This window comes from Plecotus auritus (assembly GCF_963455305.1).
Source record: "Plecotus auritus genome assembly, chromosome: X".
Lineage (NCBI taxonomy): Eukaryota > Metazoa > Chordata > Mammalia > Chiroptera > Vespertilionidae > Plecotus > Plecotus auritus.
In genome coordinates this window covers 6,989,769-7,017,721 of record NC_137784.1, presented here as the reverse complement: position 1 = coordinate 7,017,721, position 27,953 = coordinate 6,989,769, and the positions used below count along the sequence as shown (strand labels likewise).

The window sequence follows — 27,953 nt, the reverse complement described above, 5'->3', positions numbered from 1 at the left end:
TTCCCAAATTAAAAATGTTATAACATTTTCCTTTTGGCCAAATTGTTATGTTAGGAAATAAGCCTTTCAAAAGCTTAGCTTAGCCGAAACCGGTTTGGCTCAGTGGATAGAGCGTCGGTCTGTGGACTCAAGGGTCCCGGGTTCGATTCCGGTCAGGGGCATGTACCTTGGTTGCGGGCACATCCCCAGTGGGGGGTGTGCAGGAGGCAGCTGATCGATGTTTCTCTCTCATCAATGTTTCTAGTTCTCTATCCCTCTCCCTTCCTCTCTGTAAAATATCAATAAAATATATTTTAAAAAAAAAGCTTAGCTTACTGTAATGATACTCTTTTTCAGTGGTTTCCAATGAGTGGAGCCAAGGAAAGAAATATATCTATTTAGTTTCTCAAAATGTACCCCTGCCCCAAGCATGTCCTTTGATAACCCACTGCTCCACAGCCGGGGTCCTGTCTTCACTGACACAGGGTCTAGGCCAGGGGTGGGCAAACTTTTTGACTCGAGGGCCACAATGGGTTCTTAAACTGGACCGGAGGGCCGGAACAAAAGCATGGATGGAGTGTTTGTGTGAACTAATATAAATTCAAAGTAAAGGAGCGGAGGGGAGAGCAAGAGAACCGGATAGAACAGCCGGATCCGGCCCGCGGGCCGTAGTTTGCCCAAGGCTGGTCTAGGCATTGGTTTGTCTCTGGAGGATGGAATCGGCATGAAGGTGTAGCATATGAGCTTTACCCACAAAAGATCACAATTTGTTTTATCAGAAAGTCTGGTCATTGCAGCAAGATGAGAAATCTTCGAGAGCAAATCACTAGACAATGTTCAGTGAAGGAGAAGGCACTAAATAAATACAGGACCAAATAAAGATGTCTTCTCTTACCCTCACACAAAGTACAATCCTTCACATTTCCTCTAAGAATAATGATCAAGTTGGCTTCTGGGGTTGAGGGAGTAGCGAACGTGTGGCACACAAATGATGAGCGATTACTGGGGAGATCAAGAGATCAATTCCATTATGTAGAATGAAAATGGGAACACTTCAATAATTTTAAAGAGAATATAGAAATAATCAAATCACTGCAGCACAGATGCACTCAATTTTAATTTTTAATAACTAACATTATTGCTGTAGGAAATTCCCCCCTGAACCAGGAATAGATGCTAATTACATAAAAATATACATATATAAAAAGTCGTTCTCCATTTTCCCAGGAAAAGAACAATTTCTAGAATATTCAAGTGTTTGTTTTAATCACAAAGTCAAAGTCTTGGTCATCTCATTTATTAGCTCTGTAACTTACATATTTAAATTAAATGTTATTAGACAACCGTTACAACTTATAAATGTAAGATGCCATTACTGAGTAAATAAGATTCTTCTGAGTGAATGTGTCCCTTCTCCCACCCACGTATGGAGCAGCAATATGGTTAGTTTAATTTTATGAGTATATGATCTATTGCTGCAAATGCTAGTTCTCCTCTCCCCATGTTTATTCGTGTGTGTGTGTGTGTGTGTGTGTGTGTGTGTGTGTGTGTGTGTGTGTTGGTTAAACCTCTCTCATCAGGATCAACAGCAGGAGGAGCTGGGCTTGGGCTTTCGGTGCAGACTGACGGTGTCTGTCTGAATCAAGTGATCCGATCTATCCTCGGTGGCAAGCACTCTTCGAACTGCTTCCTCAAAGGCCGCTGCCACGTTTGTGGCATCTTTCGCACTTGTTTCGAAGTAAGGGTAGTCGCCGTTGTCCCTGCACCAGGCTTGGGCTTCTTCTGCAGACACCTGCCGTTCATTTATGTCAATCTTGTTACCCAAAATCACAAAAGGAAAGCTTTCGGGCTCTTTTACATCAGCATAATATAAGAATTCTTTCTTCCAGTTACTCAAGTTCTGGAAGCTTTGAGAATCATCGACACTAAAAGTGAGCAGGCAACAGTCAGAACCTCTGTAAAAGGGCGTCCTCAGGCTTCGGAATCTCTCCTGACCGGCCGTGTCCCAAATCTGCATGGTCACAAAGTGTCCATCTACCTCCAGCTCTTTATTTAAAAATTCCACACCTATGGTATGGAAGAGCTGGGTATCAAACTTATTAGTCACATATCTGTTCATTAGAGAACTCTTCCCAACTCCACCATCTCCAAGGAGAATTACTTTAAAAAGTGATGATTTTCCTGCCATTATTAGTCTCAAGATCTCTGACTTCAGAACCCTGTAAAATAAGAAGGTACCATTACATTTCCTTAGACCTGTACACTGCTCTACACGATTCTAGAAATGTCAGCACTTAAGGGAAATAAACGCAGAGGCCCAATTGCTTTCTGCACAGAGGATACCTAACAGGAAGAGCTGTCATTTGCAAAGCACTCAACTATGCGCCAGGCACTACCCTGCCATTACTCCCTGCGACAGCTGGCGAGGGCCCAGTCTTGCCCTTCCTTGGGTCTCACTGACTGAAGCTGGCACTCAAGGTCAAGTCTGACCCCAAACACCTTGCTCTCAACCGTTTCTCTCTACTCACAATAAGCCCTGCCACCATTTGTTAGAGATGTAGTAGGAAACTGAAGTAGGCAAGTCTGGGTGACAACCTCAAACAGCCCTTTGGTGACACCGTGACAGACACTGTTCACAAAGGCTTTGCTCTCCTGCCAGGGGTTTTCTCCATGACCCCTGCTTCTTCCAGTGCTATCACCATAGGAGCTGGTAACCAGGAAACCAGACACAGAAGCTGACTGATTTGGCAGTGAACAAAAATAAGCCAACCACTGAGTAAATGAACTCTATTCTCTTCATCGGGAACACTACTCTGAGTCTGCCAAAATTAACGTCAGCAGCAATGGAATTTTAAACATAATGTAATCTAGCACATTCTACCCACAAGACTCATTTTGACCACAAGTAGCTCGAGCCAGTGCTGCTACTTGTGTGTTTCGAGGGGGAATGAAGTAACCCTTAAATAAAAACAAGGTGCTGTGTGTACCCCCTTAGGGGAAACCCTGGGGCAGGATTAAAAACCTTCCTACACTACAGGACCAGCCTGTCGGGGTGGGATTTCAGATGCTCATTAATAGATGGCTGCTTCTAAGTGCTGTTCCTATGTGAGCTTCTGTTTTAATTCTTTATTATGGGAAATTTCAAACATACACAAAATTTCTAAATGAGAATAATATAATGATCCCCCATGGACCCTAAACCTACCTTCACCAATTATCAAATCCTATTTCCTCCGTAACTCCCCATTCTCCCTTCTCCCCAGTTATTTTGAATCACACTATATCACTTAATCTGTAAGTATTTTATTAAGTGGCTGTTAGTATATTAAAATGTGTGAAAGAAGACAACCTTAGAGTAGCACTAAGAGAACCTTCTGCAACCGTGGAGATGTCTCCATCTGCGGCGTCCCATATGGCAGCCACTCGCCACAGGTAAGCTACTGAGCACTTGGCATATGGTTGGGGGGAGTGAGGAACTGAATTTTAAACTGTATTTAATTTGAACTAATTTGAATAGCCATATTTAGAGAGCCAACAGCTATACGGGACAGCACAGCTCTAGAATAAAAATGGAAATGTAACATGAGAGGAGATATTGTGAATCCCTCAATGGGAAGATAATTAAAACATGAACAATAATTGTGAAATTACTAGGATGAATTTGCAAAATCACTGCAGTAAACGTTATCTGGCTAACTCCTATTTATATGCAAATGTGACCCAGGGTAATGTAACTGAACACTTCCTATAACGTGCAAGAATTCTGTATTTCCAGCTACATACTATTCTGGTAAAAGCTGTAGCAACTTGTCCCTAACTCCAACTGGCTCTTTTAAATTACTCCTATAGTAATTACTGCTATAATTAATACAATTTAAATTGGCCAACCAAAGTCTGAGGCAATCAAGGTACAGACCTCTTGGAGACTTTTTTTATTTTTTATTGATTTCAGAGAGGAAGGGAGAGGGCGAGAGAGAAACATCAATGATGAGAGTGAATCATGGATCGGCTGCCTCCTGCATGCCCCACACTTGGGATCGAGCCTGCAACCGGGGCATGTGCCCCAACCAGGAACTGAACTGTGACCTCCTGGTTCATAGGTCAACATTCAACCACTGAGCCACATCAGCCGGGCCCTCTTGGAGACTTCTGACTGCCAATGGATCACTCTGCCCAACGCCCAGACTAAATGAATGTTAAAGAGGAAATTCAAACATTCTCAAGCCTCTTAATTTCCTGGCATATGTAAAGATGTGCTAAATCAGTTCCTTTGTTTAAATCTTTGCAGTCTTGCTTGAACAACTTCAACTTCCAGAAAAAGGAGAAACAAAACCGAAAAAGCACACCAAATATTCTCATTTAGGGAAAGTATCTGTCGGATACCCCTCCTTAACATTCTTCAGCAGTTCTCCACAGATTCAAGTCCGAGTCCAACTTCTAAGGCAAGACACTTGGCCCTGCTCTCCATTCTCGGCTTCAATCCTTCGGAAAAGCAGTCAGATGGAAATGAAATTCAATTCCACTTGCCCAGCTTGGCACACGCTGTTCCTTCTGATGGTGATCCCACCCCGCTTCACCTACCACACTGCTAACTAACCGCTGGGCCCTCAGAACCACTTGGCATGGTCATCAACACTGAATACCTTCCCCAGTAGCTCCCGTCCCAAGGTTGTTCCTTTCACACGTTTAAGCTATGTGAACACAAAAGTTCCCTGTTGTGTTAGGAGGGTGGAACAGATGGGCGTAATTGTAGTCTAGCATTTACCCCAGTATTTGAATAGGTCTCTAACTGCCTTACCAGACACAAAGTTTTATTGTTCAGCACTGATTGTTAGAATCTCTACATCCAATTATAACCCAGATTATGCAACCTAACAACCTCACTCAGATGACTGGTTGTATACATCTACCAAATTAAGTCTTAGAAGTTCCTTGGGACTTGTCATTTATAATTTTATCAGGACATGTTGACAGTTCTTTTCTTTTTTCGTAATAATGTGGGATTTCCTAGTTTGTGCCATTATTCTGATGAAACAAATGTGGGGAATGCTAGACCCACATACCGGGCAATAGGGTACAATGTTTACATTTCCCATCCATAATTTGGGGCCTCCCAGATATCCTATTTGGGAGTATGTTGGCATTTGCTAAAGCAACGAATACACACACATCTCTCTAATTCTAACCGTAGCATTGTATATAAACATACATGGTGATATAGGTAATTGTATAAACCCATCTCATTTCCCAATGATATCTAACAAAAAGTAGCTTCAAGGAATCTATACATTAACATAACCATAATCAGCTTACAGATATTAAAAATGTTTCCTTTTCTAAATAAACAGTAAAATCATTTGAAACTTCTTTAGTTTAAGCTGAATGAATATGGTATCCTGCCATGCTATTTTCAAAACTTACCTTAAAATGTAATGTCAAGTCTTTCATAATCCACAGTTTGGAATGACTGCCCAAAGGCAACAATCTTCACCAAAGTTAAAATAAAACTTTAGCCATTCAGCTAAATTCTCTAAGGAAATCTGCATAAGAAAAGCATACTGCCGAAACCGGTTTGGCTCAGTGGATAGAGCGTAGGCCTGCGGACTGAAGGGTCCCGGGTTCGATTCCGGTCAAGGGCATGTACCTTGGTTGCGGGCACATCCCCAGTGGGAGGTGTGCAGGAGGCAGCTGATCGATGTTTCTCTCTCATCGATGTTTCTAGCTTTCTATCCCTCTCCTTTCCTCTCTGTAAAATATCAATAAAATATATTTAAAAAAAAAAAAAGAAAAGAAAAGCATACTACCCAGGTCATAAATCTCACCTTAGTTGTTCAGTTCAGGCATCATCATTATCTGCAAAGAAAACATTAGAAAGCTCAGCTTAGCAACGTACAGTTTTTTTCATAATTTTAAGAGTAAACACAAGAATTGAAATGTGAAATAGCTGACTTCTAGTAGCAGCTAAATTCTTAATTGAAAAGGAAAATCACACCTGAAAGCTGCCCAGGACCTTTCTCAGCCTAAAAAAGTCCTAGAATCAAATACTACACCTTAATCATTATAGAAGTCTTCCACCTGCCGACCCTGCGTCTCTAAGTTTCACACTCAGGCAGCTATGAACTATGGTTAAAATGAAATAAATGTAAAATATATCATTCATTTTTCAACAGTTGCCCAAATTTTGAGTAGCTTAGAATAATCACATTCCAGAGAATAAAAGTAATATAAACAAGGAAAAAAGGGCCACGCGAGGAAGGAGCCCCAATGGGACACAGGAAAAGTCAGTCTAAGGCAGCAAGGAGTGTGGTGAAGCTTCTTTCTGGGCAGCCAAGGCCAAGGTGAAAACTTAGAAGGAGAACTGGTTCCTGGTGTCAAAGGCCAACGCAGACCAACTGGCAAGCTACTTGACACCCTGAAGCTCACTGGACAATGGTGACAACAGTACCTACCTCTCAGACTCGTGGGAAAATTCACTTAGACGCGGACAAGAGGGGGAAAGCGATTCACCACTGCACCAGGCTCCTCATAGGAATGCACGAAGTTTCTGTGGAAGGAATATAAGAAGTCTTTACTGGCAGTATCACAGAGAGGCTTCTGTTATGGCCATTTCTTCAGTGGACTTTCAGTAAGAGTTATGGGCAGAAAAGTGAGAGAATTATACAGGCAGACAATAGGAAGCCAAAGGATCCTAGCCCTAAAGATCAAATTCAACGTAAAGGTTTCCCAGTGATGAATGCGGAGCTGTGCTAAGGTACTAGCCATTCTCTGTCTAAACCAGGGGTGGGCAAACTTTTTGACTCGAGGGCCACAATGGGTTCTTAAACTGGACCGGAGGGCCGGAACAAAAGCATGGATGGAGTGTTTGTGTGAACTAATATAAATTCAAAGTAAAGGAGCAGAAGGGAGAGCAAGAGAACCAGATAGAACAGCCGGATCCGGCCCGCGGGCCATAGTTTGCCCAAGGCTGGTCTAAACCAATGGTTTCAAGCCCCCTATCCCCCTTAAAGCAAAGGGATTTTTGTAGTCCTTAACTTATAAATTCAATTGATGAAAAAAGTGACTCTTCAAAACCTTGACATTTCAGAATTAAGGATGCAACAGTATAATAGAGGCATACCTCAGAGATATTGGGGGTTCAGTTCCAGACCACAGCAATAAAGCAAATATCACTATAGATCAAGCCACATGAAATCTTTTGTTTTCCCAGTGCATATAAGTTAGGTTTACACTATACTATAGTCTATTAAGTATGCAATAGCATATGTCTAAAAAAAAACAACAAAACAATGTACCGCCCTAGCTGGTTTGGCTCAGTGGATAGAGCATCAGCCTGAGGACTGAAGGGTCCTGGGTTCAATTCCAGTCAAGGGCACATGCCCGGGTTGCAGGCTTGATCCCCCATAGGGGGCGTGCAGGAGGAAGCCAATAAATGATTCCCTCTCATCACTGATGTTTCTATCTCTCTCTCTCTCTCTCCCTTCCTCTCTGAAGTCAATAAAAATATTTTAAAAAGTAAAATAAAAAAACAATGTATATACCTTAAGTTAAAAATACTTTATTGCTAACTATTTTCTGAGCCTTCCGTGAGTCATAATCTTTTTGCTAGTGGTTGCCACAAACCTTCAATTTGCAAAAAACTGCATTATCTTCAAAGTGCAATAGAGTGAGGTATGACTAATAGCAACAACAATGCCAACACTGTTAGCCCTTATTCTGCTTTACTGCATTCACTCCTCACAAGTCTCTATCCCTAGACTGCAATGAGGACACTGACTCAGAGAGCTTACATACCTTGGTCAAGGTCACACAGCTAGCAAAAGGTAGAAATGAGGTAAGAATGTGGGAGGCTGCACTTAACCCCAGCACTTAACCCAGGAGGCTCAGCTGCCTTGCATTTATGTCTGAGGGTTTTCCTGTTGCTGTCATGGGTATAATCAAAAATCGCAGTTGCAATGGTAAGAGTCTTTCAACTGCTCACTTTATTTCAAGATCTGCTCAAAACCAAGTTCACTTGACAGAACTAGCAGTAGCAAGCCATTGCCATGTAGTATAAAGCACATCTGAGTGTGCCGGAGTTTTATTAGTTTCAGTAGCTTAAACGTGTTTTACGTTAAATGTCAAGCAAGTATTTGCAGAACTCGAAAGCACCACCCCAGAAGCCTAGCATTTGGTGGAGTGGGTGGGAAAGCAGTTTTTCAACAAGCACATAGTGATTGCCTACTGTGTGCCTGATGCTGAGGATGTAAGCGACACCCAGTCTCATGGAGCTGGAGGTGGGGGAAGATGACAATCCACACAAACCCAGCTGTGGAAAGTCCTACAAATGAGAATCTGGACTGGGTATAGAATACAACTATTTGCACTCAATCAAAAACCAAGGAACCACTCAAACAGTGCAGCGTCTACCCTGGTGAGAGACGCGATGTGTAAACCTTCGGCTCCCTCAGGCAGACCCAGGCCCCTTGTGTGAGCATCTCAGGAGTAGCTTGGAGCTGTGTGTGATTCCAGCCCATCCGGGGGACGTCCATTTCATACACCGTGACTCTGTAACACAGCCAGCTATTTCACCTGCCACTCTGTTAAAGAAAAAGTGGCAACTCCCAGCGCCAGAGGAAAACTGGCTGTGTCAACAGTGCCAGTGACAGACTATACATCGGTGTCCAGTGTGGGCTGTTGCAAAGCAATGTCTCAGTGATCATTTCAGCCGCACACTGCTCTGAGAACACAGCCTCACCAAGGTCAGCTTCCACTACAGGTGGACTTGACCCAGGGTAAGTGGGTTTGACCACAAGCTAAGCTCAGCAGGAGAAAACTGAGGAGAGAGGAGAGAGTTGGGAATGAGGGAGAGGGACCAGCCCAGGCCAAGGCCCTGCCAACGCAGGCTGGCATGTACTTGGCGAGTCCAAGGTAGGCCTGAGCACCTGGAGTCCAGAGAGAGGAGAGTTCTATGCAGATGGGACTGCGGGGAGAGGCCTGGAGCAGGCAGGGCCTTAGCTGCCAAGGAAGGATTTCTGGAAATGACCTAAATGCCTAACTGCAGACATAGAACTGTAGAAGCATACTGCTGAGCGATAAACCCAAGTACTAGGCACACGGTGATCACACTATGAAAAAGCTACAGATTTATATTAAAGTCTGCAAGAAAACCTAGAATAATCAATACTGAGTTCCATCTTGAAAGTAGTGATTTGGTTGCAAAGTCATACTTTTTTTAAAATATCCAAAGTATATAAAAAAATGAATCAAAAGCTTCAATTTCACTTACAGTCTAGCACAGGGGTGGTCAAACTTTTTGACTCGAGGGCCACAATGGGTTCTTAAACTGGACCGGAGGGCCGGAACAAAAGCATGGATTGAGTGTTTGTGTGAACTAATATAAATTCAAAGTAAAGGAGCGGAGGGGAGAGCAAGAGAACCCTCTGCTCTTTCGGCTCCGTGGGCCGGATAGAACAGCCGAACAGGCCGGATCTGGCCCGTGGGCCGTAGTTTGCCCACGGCTGGTCTAGCTTGACTGAATGCTGCAATTAAGTGAAATGGAAATCATCTTTTAAATTTTCCTTAAATACTGCTATCCACCATACCTCAAGGACAATTTCTTCCTAAATTTTTCTATAACTCTGCTTTGAAAATAACTCAATATGACACCAAGATTACAAGCAACAAAACAAAAAATTAACTAAACTTCATCAAAATTAAAACTTTTGTGCTTAAAAGGACACTATCAAGAAAGTGAAAAGACAACAAACAGAATGGGAGAAAATATTCGGAAACCAAATATCTGATAAGGGACTTGTACCCAGAATATATAAAGAACTCTTACAAGTCACCAATAAAAAAAATAGCCCAACTTAAAAATAAACGAAAATGGTCAACATCAATAGCCAGTAGAGCAGTGGTTCTCAACCTTTTTAATGCCACGACCCTTTAATACAGTTCCTCATGTTGTGGTGAACCCCAACCATAAAATTATTTTTGTTGCTACTTCATAACTGTAATTTTGCTACTGTTATGAATCATAATGTAAATATCTGTGTTTTCCGATGGTCTTAGGCGACCCTGCTAGCGGTTCTCAACCTGTGGGTCACGACTCACAGGTTGAGAACCGCTGCTGTAGAGAATGTAAACTGCTGCAATAATCTTACCTAATAATAGACAAACATGTAAATTGACCGCACCTCCGCTATGCCCATAGCCAATCAGAGTGAGTATGCAAATTAACCCAACAAACATGGCAGGTTAATTTGCATATGCAGGCAAGGAGCAGCCGGGAGGGGTGGGACACCTGCTATGAGGGGGAGGTGGGGCGGCGGAAGAACTACAGGAGCGGTGCTCCGGACAGAAGTGAGGACTTGCGGGCTCCCAGGTGGCTGGGAGTGAAGCCAGGGGAAGGAAGGCCTATTGCACGAATATCGTGCAACGGGCCTCTAGTAATGAATAACAGCCTAGTGGTTCCTCAAAAAGTTAAACACAGCCCTAGCCGGTGGATAGAACGTTGGCCTACAGACCAAAGGGTCCTGGGTTCCATTCTGGTCAAGGACACATACCTTAGTTGCAGGCTCCTCCCTGGCCTGGGCCCTGGTCAGGGCTCGTGTAGGAGGCAACCAATCAATGTGTTTCTCTCACATCGATGTTTCTCTGTCTTTCCCTCTCTCTTCCACTCTCCCTAAAAATTAATGGAAAAATATCCTTGGGTGAGGATTAACAAAAACAAACATACAAACAAAAAAGTTAAACACAGTTACCATACGACCCAGCAATTCCTCTCTTAGGCATATACCTAAGAGAAATTAAGACATGCATCCACATAAATACTTGTATGTGTACATTTATAGCGGCATTATTCGTAACAGCCATAAAGCAGAAACAACCCAAATGTCTATCAACTGATGAATGGATAAACCCCAAATACATTATGCTCAGTGAAAGAAGCCAGACACAAAAGGCCACATATTATATGATTCCACTGATATGAAATGTTCAGAACAGGCAAATCTATAGATAGAAAATAGATCTGTGGTTTCAGGGAATGAGGGGAGAGGTAAATGAGTGACTGCTAATGGACTACAGGGTATCTTGTGGGAGGGTGAAGATATTCTGGAATTAGAGAGTGGTGATAGTTGCTCAACTTTGTGATTATACTAAAAACCATTGTACTGTACATATTAGAAGGATGAATTTTATGGTGAATTATATAAAGAAGATAGATAGAGATATACACATACAGCCTAAGGTCTTATCAGTAACTGTGGTGAGCCGGCACAGCCATGGCATACTCAGCCCCAGGACACCTTATGTGCCATGCCAGCTCAGCCAGGTTCAGTGACCCTGAGAGGGGGTGGCTGAAAGGCTTAGAAAAGACAGACAAGAATATGAAACCTGGGTCTCGGTGGGACACTGCTTCCTGAGAGACAGCGCCACGGACTACAAGCCATGTCTTTATTTTATAGCCAGATGCCACGAGGCAAAGTAAGGGCGTGGTCAAGCTGTTTACAACATTCTCTTGGGTTTCGATCCTACTCAATTACGTGCACCTGATCAAGCTTTGTTTACTTGCAGCCTATATCACTTAGGCACGTGATGGGGCCAGTGTTCGGACCACAGGTTCAAGCTTACAACTACAGCTGCTGGCTATAACTGTGCTGGGAGGGCTCTGCCCTCCAAGCTGGGACTTGCACATGCCCATGAGAGGACTGTTCCCTCTCATCAGTCCAAGGCTTGAACCTGTCCAAACACTGTAGCCGTGCCCCACAAGCAACAAGACCCTAAAATTATATTTACAGAGCCACAAACAATCTCCTTGTCCCTGCAGCAGTGTCCTTTTAAATAACCAGTTATAAGCACAATCGATACTATTTTAGGATTATAATACCACTAGAGGCCCGGTGCACGAAATTTGTGCATGGGTAGGGTCTCTAGGCCTGGCCAGCGATCAGGGCCAATCAGGTTCCCCGCCTCCCTACCTCCTCCTTCCTTCACTCCCCTCAGTGCCCCACCACTGCTACTGGTCACCCGCCATGTTCTGCCCCGCCCCCTGGTGGTCAGTGCATGCCATAGCGAGCGATCCAACTCCCAGTCTCTCCGTCAAACTCCTGAGGGGACAATTTGCATATTAGCCTTTTATTATATAGGATGTGCTAGCGCCAACACACGTATACGGCACACACTAATCTCAATGGGAAGCAGATACCTCAAAACTAAAGATAAAAAGACAGCACTGTATGTCAACCCTTTCCTTTTTATAATACTATTTTTCCAACTCTTCCACTGTGGACTTTTATCTTGCACTATCACTTGCTTATGGATAGTTCATCAGTAGTAGCCTTTTCTCTGGCCTTCTCCAACCCGTTGCTGGTTTCCAAAACCATAGACCACAATAGACCAAGAGGAATTTTTAACAGGAATGTTTAATTAAAGGTGGACATTTTTATTGGTCATGGATCTAATTGTCTCCAAACTAAACCCACTTATTTATTATTTTTATTATACAGGATTTTGAGCATGGCATTCAAAGAGCTATCCAACCTCGCTTACAAGCCTGTCCCAATTATAACCCTACAAGTCACCAACCCCAAACCTATCACAGGTATTTACCATCCAGCCTTTGCTCAGGCCCTTATCTTGGCCTGGGAGGCCCCTCCATATACCTGGACAGCTATGAATATCCCAGTCATCCAAAGGCCTAGTTCAGATCCTTCATCCAAGAAGCCTTCTATGCCTCCCCTGCCTAATCGTTCTCTTCCCTCTAATCCTTTCCACCTCTATCGCAGCTCTCACTCACTTATGCTCTAAACAGTCTGTTGTGTCTGAGTCTGTCCAACTCCCTGGGAGGGACACACAACACCTGATGCCACCATTCATTTGCCCTTTTTTTGTTCTGCAACATCATGTACAAAATTTTACATATGGGGAGGTACCAAAGAAGTGTTAAAACTGAGACCAAAGTAAATTACTTCCTCCTTTATTCTTGTTATTATTCTATCCTTATTTTTCTTTTGTTTTATTAATCCTCACCAGAGGATATTTTCCCATTGATTTTGAGAGAGTGTGTGGAAGGGAGGAGAGAGACAGAGAGAGAAACATCAATGTGAAGACACATCAATTGGTTGCCTCCCACACAAGCCCCAACTAGGGCCAGAGCCTGCAACCAAAGTATGCGCCTTTGACCGGAATCGAACCCAGAACCCTGCAGTCCACTGGCTGATGTTCTATCCACTGACCCAAACTGGCTAGGGCTATTCTTCTTTTTCTATTTGTACTTTCTGTACTTATAGTTGTTTCTCCAGTCAATCAGTTCTTCCCCCATCTTACTTTTGAGGTCTATTAAAATGCATGGGAAAGGACAAAAAAAATTGATTCTTACTTGCAAGTCTAATGAGAAAACCACTTTAAAATTGGTATCACTGACTGCAAAAAGTACAAGGTTGCAACAAAACAACACTCCTCTAACAAGCAGCCAAAGGGAGAGCAGGCTGGGTCTGTACACTGCTTTTCTCATAATTTCAGAGTCTGAAACACATACTCTGTGACCCCTTGACCAGTTCTCATTTCCAAACACTTAAGTTGAATTTATCACTCTTGGTTTAAATTTAGAAACAATTTTTTCCCAAAAAAACACATACCTTTTGCATTCACCCTAAATGTCCTAGTTCAGTGGCCAGGAAACTGTGGCTCACAAGCCACAGTTTGCCACTCTGTTGACTGATGAGTTTGCCGACCACTGCCTTAGGGAAAAACACTTTAAAAAACATTTTAATAATGTACTAATGTCTTTAACCTGAAGTCAAAACTTCTGGGTAAGGGTAATGCCTTACAGCAGTGGTCGGCAAACTCATTAGTTAACAGAGTGGTAAACCGCGGCTCGCGAGCCGCACGTGCTTGCGAACCACAATTTGCCGACCACTGTCCTAGTTAGAGGCATACCACTTATTTCATTTCATAGCTTGAGAAATTGAGGCTCAAAGACACTAACCAAGGAAATAAAGGCATGGATAATCTCTATCAGGCGTCCTCAAACTACGGCCCGCGGGCCAGCCACATGCGGCCCGCCGAGGACATGGATCCGGCCCACCGGGTGCCTGTCCTGCTTAGCAGCCCACTCGTCCTGGGCCCGCAGTGCGCATAGGAATTTGTTCATAGTTTTTTTTTTAAACTATAGTCCGGCCCTCCAACGGTCTGAGGGACAGTGAACTGGCCCCGTTTAAAAAGTTTGAGGACCCCTGCTCTAAATTATTTCAATTTTTACTGGAGCCGTTTTTGTTTCCTTACAGTATCTTAATATAGGTGTGTGCCAGCCATTCCACTCTTTTGTTTCTGGTCTTCCTGGTTGCCTTGCTGAAATGTGTAAGCGAGAAGCAAGTCAACGAAGTAATTAGGTCTATCTCTACCGCAAGAGGTCGGCCAGGAAAAAAAAAAAGGAAGAATTAGGCAAAAATACCATAGGAATAGACCAACATGGAGGCACGACCTGCCAGATGAAAGAAATGATCCTAGTCCAGGGGTGGGCAAACTTTTTGACTCGAGGGCCACCATGGGTTCTTAAACGGGACTGGAGGGCCGGAACAAAAGCATGGATGGAGTGTTTGTGTGAACTAATATAAATTCAAAGTAAAGGAGCGGAGGGGAGAGCAAGAGAACCGGATAGAACAGCCGGATCCGGCCCGCGGGCCGTAGTTTGCCCACGGCTGTCCTAGTCGATCACTGAGCACTACCTCACAGAGACAGCTAGAGAGGAAAAACACTGAAGTCAAACCACACTACTATCACATCAGAGCAGCTCAACCTGTCTAAAGAACTCATTTCAATAAGTCTCTTTTCTGAAGATGAGTCATCTAATTAAACTTTTAGGAAATCCATACCTACAATTTTGCTTAAAACAAGGCAGGGCTGTAGGTATACTAATCATTAACAATCGTGGAGAGAGTGGCAAAGGGGAAGAGGAAAGAAGAGATTTGGTTAAGGAACTAAATCTTCTTAAACCATCCTGAAAGTGTAGAGCAGCAATATATCTGACAGAACTTTTTCTGCAATGATGGGAACATTCTATATCTGCGCTGTCCGATACGGTAGTTACTAACCATACATGGCTACTGAGCACTTGAAATGTGGCTGATCCAACTGAGGAACTGAATTTTTTTAAAATGTTTTTACTGATTTCAGAGAGGAAGGGGGAGAGAGAGAGAGAGAAACATCAATGATGAGAGAGAATCATCAAATGGCTGCCTACTGCATACCCCACACTGGGGATCGAGCCCAAAATCCAGGCATTTGCCCTGACCGGGAATCAAACCGTGACCTCCTGGTTCATGGGTCGATGCTCAACCACTGACTCACAGCAGCCGGGCTTAAATTTTTAATTTTATTTCATTTCGGTATACATTTAAATTGCTACATGAGTACTGCATTGGACAGTGTGCATAGAGAGTGTGCTTACCTGGGAGTCCATGACGGAGCTGCAGGGGGGATATGCACCTAGAATCACATGTGAAATAAGGATGAGTGCAGGGATGGAAGCATGTGAGCTGGAGCTTTTCTCTGGAAAGAGTCAAAAAAGGTTTCATCAGATTCTTTTTTTAAAATATATTTTTATTGATTTCAAAAGGGAGAGGGAGAGAAACATCAATCATGAGAGTGAGTCATTGATCGGCTACCTCTTGCATGACCCCTACTGGAGATTGAGCCCACAACCCCAGCATGTGCCCTTGACCAGAATCGAACCTGAGACCCTTCAATCCACAGGCCAATGCTCTATCCACTGAGCCAAACCAGCTAGGGCTCATCAGATTCTTAAAGGATTCTGGACCTCAAGAAATGATCAATACGTGTCTGCATCATTCATATATTATGTGTGACCCATTTGTGTAGCTCATGACACTCTCACTTTCGTCTTTACTTGGCATCACTATTTCCTATTCTTCTCTCCCTTAGTCATGCGATGCTATTAATATTATGACCATGAACTGTGATGGTTCAGTGAACAGACTTACGGGAAACAGATAATCCTGGAAGTGAAGATGTTTGTTGTGCTTAATGAGTCCTTAAGAGAAACAAGCATAAATGTATCTACCTGCATTAAGACACTTACAGGAAAAGGCACTTACAGTGCTTGACAATAAGGAAAAGAGTGGAGCAATTTAAGGTTTCATTTGGGGAGACAGAATTAAAATGCAAAGAAACAGATACTGATCAAAAGACAGAGATACAGTACTGGGAATTAGACTAGCTATTTCAGGAAGAATGCATTATAAAAGAAATGAATTTGAATATGCATGTTAGAACAATACATTAGAGCAGTTAAACACAAATTATGCATGATCTACAATGATCTGCTGTAGCTTAAGGAAATGTTGGTTCTGACTCCTCTCAAATTAGATAAGAAACCAGATGTCTTTAATTTGAAGCAGAAAAGTGTCAGGGCTGGAGGACTTCCACATCTACTAAGGGAAGAATTCATATACAAACACTGCCCACGAAGGATGAAGCCACAGCAAAGTGGAACTTCTTGGCTGTTAGAGAAATTAAGTAAGGGAAGTGGAAATTTCCAAGCAGATATATTTCAAGAGGACAGCTTTATGTCTGGCACATAGGACTCTGCTAGATTAAAGGCCCCCAGTCTGCAGTGAAGTTGTCACCAGGTCAAAATGAGAAGGCTGGCTCAGTGGTTGAGCGTTGACCTATGAACCAGGAGGTCACCATTCCATTCCCGGTTGGAGCACATGCCCAGGTTGTGGGCCTGATCCCCGGTGCGGGGCGTGCAGGAGGCAGCCGATCAGTGATTCTCTCTCATCACTGATGTTTCTATCTTCTTTCCCTGTCCCTTCCTCTCTGAAATCAATAAAAATATATACTTTTAAAAAAGAAAATGAGAAGAATGTAAGAGTGCTGCAGGTAGCTTTCCAGAAAGTTCACTTCATCCTACTTCTCCATCAACGATGCCTGCTTGTCCTCACCAAGGTAATGAAGCTGACTTTACTTACAAAAACCTTTCTACGCCTAACCTTACTGTGCCATCACTACCCATTTCACAACTATGCCTGATCAACCCTCCACTCTGCTCACTACACAGAGGCTCCCAACTTCATCCCCCGACTCCTTTATATGCAGAAGTCCCCAGACAACTCCCAATGGCCAGTCCAAAGGCTTTTCCTTAGTCTTTATCTAAACAGCCTATGGCATACGCACTCCTAAAGCGAATAAGAAGAAAAGTGCTTCTCTTAGGGCTTCACAGTGTATGCTTCTAGAAAAGACCCTCATGGCTAACCAGTGTCCCCACCTGAGGCCCACCTAGTAGTGAATTCTCTCAGATGTAGCCATGTGTCTGGATGTACATGACATAAAATCTTGAAAGGGTACACAGGCATTTTTGTTTGTTTTTTACAAAGTAAACTGATTTTTATTGTGAAATTATCATAGATGGAAAATTAAATAGAATATTCTGTCCATTTCATTTTACAATAATCTTACCTTTTTTTGTACCATGTATTTCAATTTGCCTGTTTAGTGAAAAAAAAAGAAAGAAATCTATAATTTTTGGCTTGTTTTAATTTAACTTTTATCATTGAATTCAAGACTTCACCGTAAAATGCATTGCCAACAACCACATCCTAAGCCCCTAAGTAAGCATTTTTTTTAAACAAATAAGGCAATGGAGGCTCAATTGGGAAAGAATCTTGCAAAGTAGCACACCTCTAGCTGGAGACGGAAGGCCTTCCAGTCTTAGCCAGTACTCAGCCACAGCCTGGCAATGACCTTGAAAATGCTTACTACTTAACGGTCCATAAAACTACCCTTGACAACAGTTTCCACCTTCTCTGGCTTTCACCACCCCCTTAGCTTTCAGCAACCTAGACGGCTCCCTTTTCCAACAAGCTCTTAACATTGGTATATGGCAATGGTCGGCAAACTCATTAGTCAACGCAGCCAAATATCAACAGTACAACGATTGAAATTTCTTTTGAGAGCCGAAAACCAACTTCTGTGCATGGGCCGCGAAGTTTCAATCGCACTGTACATGCGCACCTGCACGTGGCATTTTGTGCAAGAGCCACACTCAAGGGGCCAAAGAGCCGCATGTGGCTTGCGAGCCGCAGTTTGCCGACCACTGGTATATGGCAAGGTTGAAGCCCTTACCTCTTCCCAAACCATATCTTCCTAGGATATAAAACCCAGTGATTTATAAACTAAAGTCCACCTCCACCCTCCCACCCCTTGGGGGCCAGACAAGAATTCCAACCCCTTTTATAATATACTAGTGACCCAGTGCACGAAATTCGTGCACATTAAAAGGGGATTAATTAGAGGAAATAATTTAATATTGCTATTTGCCCTTTCTCTGTAATAGAAGTGTCAGAGATGAAAGAAATTAGTAAAATGTATATGAAAACCTTCCTCCTGTCAGAGTCTGGGGCTCACTACGGGACCCAGAGTCAAGTCCTCACCCACCCACATGCACCTCAAAATCACGTGAGACCCAGAGCCAGCCGGCCTCCCCCCCATTGGGCTAGATCCAGACCCGGCCAGTCCCACCCTTGTCAAGCCCCACCGGGCAGGGGGCGTAGTCTCAGGTCCCCTGGCCCAGTGCCAGGATGGGGGGCATGGCCTGAGGTCCCCCAGCCCAGACCAGGGCGGGGGGCGTGCCTTGAGGTCCTCCATCAAGCCCCGCCAGGTGGGGGACACGGCCTGAGGTCCCCTGTCAAGCCCCAACAGGCAGGGGGCGGGGCGCAGCCTCAGGTCCCCTGGCCCAGCATCGGGAGGGGGGCGCAGCCTCTGGTCCCCTGTCAAGCCCCACTGGGTGGGGGCATGGCCTGAGTTCCCCTGTCAAGCCCCACCTGGTGGGGGGCACAGCCTGAGGTCCCCCGGCCTGGTGCTGGGGCGGGGGGAGCAGCCTGAGGTCCCCTAGCCCAGGACGGGAAGCGCACCTTGAGGTCCCCTGTCAAACCCTGCCAGGTGGGAGGGTGCGGCCTGAGGTCCCCTGTCAAGCCCTGCCGGGTGAAGGGATGCGGCCTGAGATCCCGTCAGCCCTGCCAGGTGGGGGACACAGCCTGAGATCCCCTGTCAAGCCCCACGGCGGAGGGGGAGAACGTAGCCTCAGGTCCCTGCTGATTGCTCATTAAGGCTCCTTATGGGAACTTGGCCTCAGCTGTGGGTGCAGCCATCTTTGTGACGGAGTGATGGTCATTTAGCATATTCCCTCTTTATTAGATAGGATTATTAGATAGGACTAGAAGCCCGATGCATGAAGAGTCGTGCCAGAATGGGCCTTCCTTTCCCTGGCTGTGGGCACCGCTTTCGCTCTGGCTGGAGCCACCTTTCTACCTTCCTACGCTGCTCAGAGGCCCAGAGCTTCCAGGAGTGAGGTGGGCGCCTGCATCGTCACCATGGCAACAATGCAAACGTCCTGCCCCACGCCGGCCAATTGGTGGCTGCATATGCAAATTAACCACCATCTTTGTTGGGTTAATTTGCATGCTCACTCCTGATTGGCTGTGGGCATCACAAAGGTATGGTCAATTAGCATGTTTGTCTATTATTAGGTAAGAAGATTCATCTGGTACCCTGCTGGCAGTTCAAATTCAACATAACTAAAACCAAGCTAATTATTTCCCCCATTTCCAAAATCTCTGTCTTACCCCCTTCATTCACCAACACAAGAAACATGTCCACTTCTCTACCTATTGCTATTGTCGTTTGCTCAAATAACAAACACTGTGACTGGAATGATATTAGCTGCCACTGTTTACCAAATACAGTCAAACCTCAGTCTCCAATGTCCCCCATCTCCAACATTTCGGTTCTCTACTAAGTTTTTCACGGAAAAAAATGTCTGGGTTGTGGACCTGACAACTCTTTCATGCTGATACACCAGCATGACAAAACAAAGGCCACAAGCAAAGGAGAGAATGCCCCAGTATGAGTCAGTTTACAGTTAAACCTCACCTTCTTAACACCTCAGGAAATCGAGCTGCGACTATTTTCGTGTGTGTGTGTGTGTGTGTGTGTGTGTGTGTGTGTGTGTTTGCTTTTGTTGGCAAAATGGATGATCAGCACAATTTTAAAACATAAAGAGGCCATCAAGAGTGCTAATGTCCCATTATTCACGGTGACCACGACATGGAAGCAACCAAAGTGCCCTGCGATAGAGGCCTGGATAAGGAAGATGTGGTGCATATACACAATGGAATACTACTCAGCCATAAGAAAGGATGAAATACGGCTATTTGCAGCAACATGGATGGACCTTGAGAACATTATGCTAAGCGAAATAAGTCAGTCAGAAACAGCTAAGAACCATATGATTTCACTCGTATGTGGGACATAAAACTGAACACAAACAGCAGTGTGGTGGTTGCCAGAGGGAAGGGGGTGGGGAAACATGAGGGTCCCAATATAAGGCGACAGGAGAAGATTTGACTTTGGGTGGTGGGTACACGGTGCAACATACAGAGCTTGTAACATAGAAACTGACACCTGAAACTTGTATGTTCATGTTCACCAATGTCACCCCAATAAATTTAATAAATCAATCAATAAATAACTGTAAAGGGTGCTAATGTTGCTAAGGGTGTAAAAGAAACAATATCACAGGCAACTGAAGAGGCAGAAAAACTGTTGTTGATTTAGATAAATGAAAAGCAGTTAGCTGGGGACAGCATTTTGGAGGCAGCAACATGTGAAAAAGTGAAGATGCTGTGTACTGACCTCCTGAAAGATACCTCTGGAGCTAGTGCTAAAAGTGATTTGGTTAAGGCTAGTAGGGGGTGGTTCAATAAGTTTAAGAAAAGAATGTGTTTATAGATTAAACAGTACATGAGACATGTACTGTATATAAGAAAGGTTAAAACAGGGAGTTATTTGGAGATCTGGAACAAATTAATTCCATTTGCATTCTTTCTAATGGGAAAAAAAAATGATTTGGTTTTCAAACAAATTGCTTCTTGAACAGCCTTCCGGAACAAATTTAGTTCAAGAACTGAGGCTGCACTAAATCTGGTAGGCATACAGCACCTTCAAATCACCTGCAAGTTGGACACTATCTCCCGTGTTTTATAGTTCAATAAATGCAAGTTCACAAAGAGTAAACAATTTCCCCCAGTCTAATCAAACAGGGCAGGTCAAGCACGTGTTACCTTCACTCCCACCAAATGGCAGAAAGGACTAAAAATGTACAAACCCTAAAAGGACAACAAAAGGGAACTATAGATGAGAGGCAGCAACAAAATTGAGAAGATGGAAAACAAATGGTCCACCAGGGACAAACTAAAGAGATAAGGAGCCCGGCCGGCGTGGCTCAGTGATTGAGCATCGACCTATGAACCAGGAGGACATGGTTCGTCTCCCGATCAGGGCACAGGCCTGGGTTGCGGGCTCGATCCCCAGTGTGGGGCGTGCAGGAGGCAGCTGATCAATGATTCTCTTTCATCACTGATGTTTCTACCTCTCTGTCCCTCTCCTTTCCTCTCTGAAATCAGTAAGAATATATTTTAAAAAGAGATAGCGATGAGCCCTGGCTGTTTTGGCTCAATGGACAGAGCGTTGGCCTGGGGACTAAGGGTTCTGGGTCGAATTCCAGTCAGGGGCACACGCCCAGGTGGTGGGCTCGATCCCCAGTGGGTAGTGTACAGGAGGCAGCTGATCAATGATTATCTCTCATCACTGATGTTTCTCTTTCTCTCCCTCTGCCTTCCTCTCTGAAATCAATAAAAATATATTTTAAAAGAGAGAGAGAGAGAGAGATGAGGAAACCTAACGCACTTGTTGACACTTATTCAGACAGGCCGGCGGAAGCACAAGGAATTCTCTGAAAGGCAGGAGACCCCATGACCACCCTCTGCACCCAGAGGCCCCTTTCTCCACCAGAAGATCTATTTCCTAAAGAAGTGTGAGCAGCAGAAAATGGGAATGGAACACTATGGACAATGAGGGAGAGGAGATCAAGGGACAGTCTTCATAGGAAACGGGCAGGGTGGGCTGCTTTAAATTTCTGAGGGACCCAGAGGGGTACTGGACATCTGCAGGACACCATGCACACCGGCACCCAAGGGAGTTCCCAGTTTCAGCATTACATCATAGCACATTCCTTTCGATGACATCATATCTTTGCAGATCTGGTTTGCCAGGGGTGGTGTGATAAAAACTCAAGTACTGCTCACATGAATGTGGAACAGGATATGAGGGTGGCAGCTGTTTGCTCCAAAACAACTATTTATGAAATTTTATTTAAGAAGACTGGAACTCATTCGAGAATGCTCTGCATTTACTAATGCATGGATCTCAAGCAGTTCTTCTGTTCTGACTTGCAACTAAACAACGTATGTATTTTTAGGCATATTCATCTAATCACTGCTCTGATGACACAAGCCCGAAGCTGCAAAGACTAGCGGAGTCACCTCATAGCATGCATAGCCCAGTAGGTTCGAACTTTTTTGAGCCTGTTATATTATTTAAACATTCTTCTATTAGAGTTTTACATAGCAAGTTCTAGAAACAGAACTCTCTAAGGTTTTTTTCAGGCTTCTCTCACACTGATAACACAACCAACTCTTATGAAAACTAACCTTCTAAAAACTACCTTAGCCTCTGGACCAGCCTTGGGCAAACTACGGCCTGCGGGCCAGATCTGGCTGTTCTATCCTTCTCTTGCTCTCCCCTCCGCTCCTTTACTTTGAATTTATATTAGTTCACACAAACACTCCATCCATGCTTTGTTCCGGCCCTCCGGTCCAGTTTAAGAACCCATTGTGGCCCTCTGAGTCAAAAAGTTTGCCCACCCCTGCTCTGGACCCAAAAGCCTAATACAATGCATAAGAATTTGGAACTCAAACTGTTAGTTCAATTTACACTGAACAGCTAGCTCAGTTTCTTAGTTTACACTGCTCTGCTACCCTTCACACCTGGATAATGAATGTGGCCATGGGATGAATGAATCAAGTTGTGCCCTACTGTTCCTCCATCCCTTGTCAAACAGTAACTTACATTTGTAAGGCATCAGGCCTGGGACAAAAGTGAAGCCTGTGTCCAGACTCCTCACGATGAAATGAGCCGGGGCCAGAGAAGCCTCCACTGTTTGCTTCACTTACACATTTCTTCCAAAACATACAGCTGTCTCTCTCCAGCCCATGCTGCTGATCTGTTACCTTACTGACATTCATTTACAACTAATCAGCCTCTCCATGTTCATGATAAACAGCAGCATTCAAACCCTGGACCCATCATGGTCAGAAAAAAACAAAAAGTAATGGAATGATCCAGAATGTGGAAATACACAGAGCTCAACTTGACAACATGTACAATATCAAGATGCACTTTGGAAAACAGATTTCTCCTCCAGGTTATGGAAGGGGCCCAGGCAACCCCAGGCTCCTGGTAAATACCACCTGGGACTACCTCCAGCCTCGCCTCCCCAGCGCAAGGCAGCCAGGCTTCCTCCACCTACACACCTGAGTCTCCCGTGACTCTTCCCTCAGGTATTCTGGCCTTTCCTTTGCATCACAGCTTTCCAAACTCCATGAGGCATTTTGTGAGTTCACCCCTCACCCCTCAAAATCCTTAATAAATAGTCTCTGTTGATGACCTACTTAATTAATCACAAGCCCTATTTTCTTGTCCTTGGTTTTGACTACCAAATTTATTACCTAGCCAGCTTTCAAGTGAGACGCATGTAAATCTCTCTCTCTCCCTCTCTCTCATACACACATACACACACACACACACACAATTACACTTGGCTTATTTCCTCCTGTTGATTTAACCAACAAATTGCCTGGGGAAGTACTGCTTGGAAACCAATAATCTGATTGTCTCTACCTAGTCATATAACCTCATAAAAAGAAATGTGGCCCGCCAGTGTGGCTCAGTTGATTGAGCGTGGTCCCATGCACCAGGAAGTCGCAGGTTCAATTCCCGGTCAGCACATGCCTGGGTTTCTGTGCCCAGGTTTCAAGCTCGATCCCCAGGAGGGGGTGTGCAGAAGGCAGCCCACTGATGTCTCCCTCTCACGTGGATGTTTCTCTCTCTCTCTCCCTTTCCCTTCCTCTCTCAAAATCAATGAAAACTTTTTTTTTTTTTTAAGAAATGCGGTGACCTAATTTGGCCAGAGCAGCAAGCCAACTACAGATCAAGCAAGACTCCTCAGAGGCCAAAGGATGTTCTTCCTGCACCAATTCCCCTTCCCAGAATAAAACCCCTCCAGAAAGAACAGAACGCACATTCCTTTGTTAGATCCATGAGATAGCAATCCACTTTAGGTGTGTAATTTAGCGTCCCCACAGCAGACAATTCCTGATGAGAAATCTACTCATTAATAAAGAACATGCTGTCCATGAGCATGAGTCAGAAAGCAAAGTTACCCACAAAAGATGCCATGTTCACTACATGAAGAACATTTCCAGATTCCTAAAACAAGAGCCAGCCCTTTTTGATTCCTCAGTCAGTCACTCCCAGAGTTCACCTAAAAGTTACACCTGCCGCCAGAATGAAGCAGTACATATATTGAAGGGCCTAGTCTTAGACAGGCATGATGAAAACCGGCTAAAAAGATGCAAAAGAAAATGATGCAAAGGTCATTTAAAAATATTTTCATCATTTATTTCTTGATTTCCATGATAAAATGCATGCATGACTATTGTCTACTGAGGCTAAATTTAAGAAATTTTATGCTCAACTATAATGGCCACTCAATTTGTTTCTTGTAAATATTCACATGTGGGCAACCTACAAAGCTACCAAAAGTGCATCTACTTTTCCTCATTTCACCTAAGTCTTCGCACAGTAAATACTATGATACAGGTACCTGTGTGTGGGTATGCACCCATTGATGTGTGTGTGTTTTTAAATCCTCACCAGAGGATATGTTTTCACTGATTTTTTTTTTGAGAGAGAAACATCAATTGGTTGCCTCCAGTACATGCCCCAACTGGGGATCGAACCTGCAACCTAGGTATGTGCCCTGACCAGGAACCAAACCAGCAACTTTTTTGATTGTACAGGATGACTCTCCAACCAACTGAGCCACCCAGCTAGAGTGTGTGTTTTTTAAATATGTTTTTATTGATTTCAGAGAGAAAGGGAAAGGGAGAGAGAGAGAGGGAGAGAGACAGACACATCAATGATGAGAGAGAATCATTGACCGGCTGCCTCCTGCACGCCCAACACCGGGGATCCAGCCCACAACCCTGGCATGTGCCCTGACTAGGAATCAAAAGATGACCTCCTGGTTCATAGGTCAACACTCAATCACTGAGCCACTCCCAGCTGGGCTGGGGGGGTGGGGTGTATGTGTGTGTGTGTGTGTGTGTGTGTGTGTGTGTGTGTGTGGTTTTTTTTTTTTTTAATGACACCTGGCCCCCGACCTTGAGCAGCCCACACAATAAATTCGGTTCTAGGACAAGTCAGAACTTGATCTTATGATTGTGATTAGACTGTATGCTCCCCTTCATATCAGCAGCACCTATCAGTGCATGACAGGTGACTCAGAAAATGCTTGTTGACAACTGGAATAATACAGCAACCAAACTCCCTAAGTCTACTTCCATGGATCTGAATGGCTCTCGAGTTCCTTTTGTCACCTTTGCCTTAAAAACTGGATTCTGTTATCAGAAATTATTTGTTCAATCCTTCATCTTTCAAATGAATGTACAGTGAGTGGCCAGATTATTGTGATCTCTGAACGCATAATAATCTGGCCACTCAGTGTCTATCCTATATAATAAAAGACTAATATGTAAATTGTCCCCTCGACCAGGAGTTCGACCAACAGGCAGGCCAGCCAACCGCCCATGTCCCCTCCCCCTGGACAGGCTGGCCAGACCCCACCCATGCACAAATTCATGCACCGGGCCTCTAAGAAAAACACACACACACACACACACACACACACACACACACACACTGAGTGGCCAGATTATTATGCGTTCAGAGATCATAATAATCTGGCCACTCAGTGTATATGCCTCTTAGTCAAGGGAAATCTCTTCAAGTTCTCAAATTTCCCCCCTGCTCTTTATTAAAATGATGAGGAGCTCTCCTAAATAGGAAAAGGCCGTTGCATTTGAAAAACTACAGACGTGCTGAAACCTGAGCTCTGAGGTTACACAGACTGCTGTAAAGCAGGCTTTCTCGGCCCCTGCACGAGTGACATTTTTGGGCCAGACAACGCCGTTGCGGGGCCTGCCCTGTGCACTGTAGAGAACTGAGCAGCATCCCTGGCCTCTATCCACCAGAAGCCAGCAGCACTCCTTCTCAGGAGTGAATCCAAAATGCCTGGAGACATCATCAAAGCCCCCAGTTGAGAACTACCACTCTAAACCCACACAGGCCTGCTTTGAATCCTGGCTCTGCACCGTGCGATTGCGGGAAACAGACCTAACCCTCCAATATGCCAGCAAATTCCTCATCTGTAAAATGGAGCTAATAACACAGAAATGCTGTGAAAATTAAATTAAATGATGGATGTACAGGATTTACACACCGAGAACAGCCAAGGCCAGAGCGCTGCCCAAAAAAATGAGGGGGGGTTAAAATGTAACTTCTAAAACCAAAGGAACTTACCTTCAGGCCTCCAGAGTAGTGTTTTCTGGATGGAAGAAGTTGCTGAAATGGAAAGAGAAAAAAGAGGGTGGAAAAGAGGGAGCAGCACTAAAGTATTTTCCTAATCTCCAAGAACCCGGCTTGGAATCAAGGCCAAAAAATGTTCTATTCTACTTAGTTTCATCGGTCCACTTTAACCTCACAAATGCTAAACCAAAAATATCCCCACGCCACAAAACTCTGGAAAACAATAAATCACCAAGCCAGAAACATTCTAGTATAAGCAGGAGGACTTCACTAAAATTTCTACACAGAAATACAGCAAGCACCCGACTGCCACACCACTGTCTCAGATGTGTAAATATAAATAAGATACTGAGAGTTCTAGACAAGAACCTAAGAACAGTCTTCTTAAAAGCCCCAGACTGAGGAGTTGCGGGTTTCCTTCACGTCTACAAGTTTAGCTCCAAAGAACCGTTTTTTTGAGATTACAGGCAATTTAGGAATTTTCCATTACCACCGTGGCAGAAACTGAAGGACAGACAAGTTCAAAATGTTTTGTTTAATTTTCAAAAAGCAATCAAATTCTGCCTATTGGTTTCATCAGGGTTCTGAAGGCCTGTAAAAAGACTGGCCACGTGACAATTTGGAAACCAGCAACAACAACAAAAAGAAGTCATTCCTCAAAAGAACCTAGGTCACGGGATGTGTCATCACTAGAAACGACAAAGCCCATCCCTCCACCGCGATGTGGGCAGCACTCACAATTCTCACCTTGCCTCTTTACATACCAAGCTGGAAGCAAGTAAGGAACCCCATTCTGAAACCGTAGCCAGCCTGAATCAGATAACACCCCAAACCGCCTCCAGCCCCAGCCCTGGCTTCACATTCCAAATTTCTCGCCTAGGGAGCGCGTCACAAGTCGCCAACATCAGATCGTGCGAGCGCCTTGGCTTTCTCCACGCGAGCCATTCGGGGGCACGTTTGGATTGGGTGGGCTGGGGGTGGAGGGTGTGTGCCCCCAGGGCTTGGGGGAAAGGCTGGGGTAAGCGTGTGTCCCTCGGGTTGTGTGTGTGCCTCCCTCCCGGGGGTGTGGGAATGGGAACCCGTCTTCCCTGCTGTGTCAGGAGGAGGCAGGGGCGACCCGCAGGCCCCCACCCCAGGCGCCAGTGACCCGCGCAGGCCCGGAGCGCCCACTCCAGCCGCTGGAGACCCAGACGGCGCCGGCGGCCCCCGGGCTCACACCCCAACCGCACGCCCGGGCCCCGGGCCCCGACCCCCGCCAGCCCCGAGGGAGTCCGCGCACCGCTCACCTCGCCGCCACACCCAGGACGCCGGGGAACTCCGACCTGGCCCGGCCAGGGCACCGAAGAAAGCCAGACAGTCGAACGCAGCAGCTAAGGCGCTACCCTAGCCCGACTCCGGCTGCTCCCGCCCAGCGCCGAGGGAACAAC

At 44.7% G+C, this 27,953-nt stretch overlaps 1 protein-coding gene across 5 annotated transcripts; it reads right to left on the bottom strand.

Annotated features, from left to right (window-relative positions):
* Positions 1-1,078: 1,078 nt before the first annotated feature.
* RAB9A (RAB9A, member RAS oncogene family) lies at positions 1,079-27,953 on the bottom strand. Of its 5 annotated transcripts, none has more exons than XM_080652953.1 (7): positions 27,813-27,953; positions 26,521-26,562; positions 17,440-17,468; positions 15,410-15,510; positions 6,429-6,523; positions 5,802-5,832; positions 1,079-2,198 (listed from the first exon to the last, which is right to left on the bottom strand). In XM_080652953.1, the coding sequence occupies exon 7, from the start codon at positions 2,165-2,167 to the stop codon at positions 1,562-1,564; it is 606 nt and encodes a 201-aa protein (XP_080509079.1). In that variant the 5' UTR covers positions 2,168-2,198; positions 5,802-5,832; positions 6,429-6,523; positions 15,410-15,510; positions 17,440-17,468; positions 26,521-26,562; positions 27,813-27,953; the 3' UTR covers positions 1,079-1,561. The 5 variants fall into 5 exon arrangements, with proteins under 5 accessions (XP_080509079.1, XP_080509081.1, XP_080509080.1 ...); XM_080652955.1 differs by having other exon boundaries at positions 15,410-15,447; XM_080652954.1 differs by lacking the exon at positions 17,440-17,468.

Coding starts and splice junctions, on each gene's coding strand:
- RAB9A (XM_080652953.1), bottom strand. CDS start 2,167: ATGGCAGGAAAATCATCACTTTTTAAAGTAATTCTCCTTGGAGATGGT.